The sequence below is a fragment of the Protobothrops mucrosquamatus genome, unplaced genomic scaffold (genome assembly GCF_001527695.2).
Source record: "Protobothrops mucrosquamatus isolate PMUCROS unplaced genomic scaffold, P.Mucros_1.0 scaffold2854, whole genome shotgun sequence".
NCBI classification, from domain to species: Eukaryota; Metazoa; Chordata; class Lepidosauria; order Squamata; family Viperidae; genus Protobothrops; species Protobothrops mucrosquamatus.
The window spans coordinates 46,293-47,752 of record NW_015388884.1 but is presented as its reverse complement, the minus strand read 5'-3'; the positions used below and the strand labels follow the sequence as shown (position 1 = coordinate 47,752).

Below are 1,460 nucleotides of genomic sequence, written 5' to 3'. Positions count from 1 at the left end.
AGAAAACAATCCTTCCTTTACTGCACTGACACCTTTGGGTCTGGGATGCTCTTTTGTGTATTTGTGATTATTTAAAGGAGAAACAGCTCAGTGCCCTCATTTGCATCTGGGTTTCATGGGGAAGATAAAATGAGTTTATAAGAAAGGAAGGCAATATCTAACAAACCATCATTGTCTAGAATTTGGACTTTGACTGTGATTTTCATATCTACATCCCCAAATATTTGTCCTGATTTGGATAAATTTATGATATTATCAATAAATTAAAGGCTAAGAAATATGGGTGGTGAAATGAAAGGGACAGGGTCAGGAATAAGTAGACTGAGTAAATATCAACCTGGACTGAGGATGAAATTGAAATGCAGTGTTCACTATATGAACAAAAAGAGGCTTGTTCGTATAGATTGAATGGATGAAGACACAAAGGAAGAATCTGAATTAATAACGCTGTTTTTTATTAGACATTTCTTTTTGCAGAACTGCTTGGCTTCAGATTCACTTCATCTCACTGTGTGTCTCTCTCACACAGTAATAGATGGCCGTGTCCTCTGGTTTCAGACTGTTCCTTTGAAGATACAGCTGGATTTTGGCCTCATCCTTGGAAATGGTGAAGCGTCCATTACTTTGTCAGAGTAATAAATATAGGAAGACCATATATGTGCGACCCACTCCAGGCCTTTCCCTGGAGCCTGTCTCACCCAGACCATCCAGTAGTTGCCAAAGGTGAATCCAGAACCTTGGCAGGAGAGATGGAGGGACTCTCCAGGTCTTCTCCCCTCCCCTCCAGACTCCACTAACTGAACCTCAGATTGGACACCTAGAAAGAAAGGTTGTTTAATAAGACCTCCTGCAGGTAAACCCAAGAATCTGGGGAATAATCCCTCTCTTTGGAAGGGAAAATAATAATACCTCTGAGGACAACTAACAAGGACATGAGGTTTAGCCAGGGTACCATTTTTGGTCACTCAAAACCTTGTAGGTTTCTTATTGATGGGAAAACATTCAGACAAGCACTCAACCTTTGAGATGTTGAGTGCAGCAGGAGAACAGGAAGATATGGTTTCTTTCACCAGGAAGCTGTCACTGAATTTACATAGCTCTCAGGATAAAAGAGATACACACTGCTTTGACTTTCTAGAGTGCCTTCATCCCACATTGTGGACATGCTGCAAAAAGTTCCAACGTCAGTTAAAGTATATTCATTTTAACCCTTAAGAAACATGTGAAGCAACAGCTTGATTTTGTTAGAAGGAAAATCATAAACCGAAAATGCAATGTACTGCATCATTTGAGCATTCAGAGAACTATACCGCTGGCAGAAAACTGATTATTTAGTTCTCTGTATGATGGAGATGTAAATCACATTTAGTGGAACTATTTTCCACATTTGCAAGGAAAGAAATAGAGTCAAAACTGAAATCCATCCTTTAGACAGTCCCATATGTGAGCATATATTAAGG

At 39.6% G+C, this 1,460-nt stretch overlaps 1 protein-coding gene across 1 annotated transcript in view; it reads right to left on the bottom strand.

Moving 5' to 3' along the window:
* LOC107296524 overlaps window positions 1–955 on the bottom strand; it is an 8,597-nt gene extending 7,642 nt beyond the window's left edge. The window contains exons 1-2 of the mRNA XM_029286090.1: window positions 910–955; window positions 670–817 (exon numbers count right to left, since the gene is read on the bottom strand). Coding sequence (XP_029141923.1) covers window positions 670–817; window positions 910–955 — 194 coding nt within the window. The remainder of the gene's footprint in view (window positions 1–669; window positions 818–909) is intronic.
* Window positions 956–1,460: the final 505 nt, after the last annotated feature.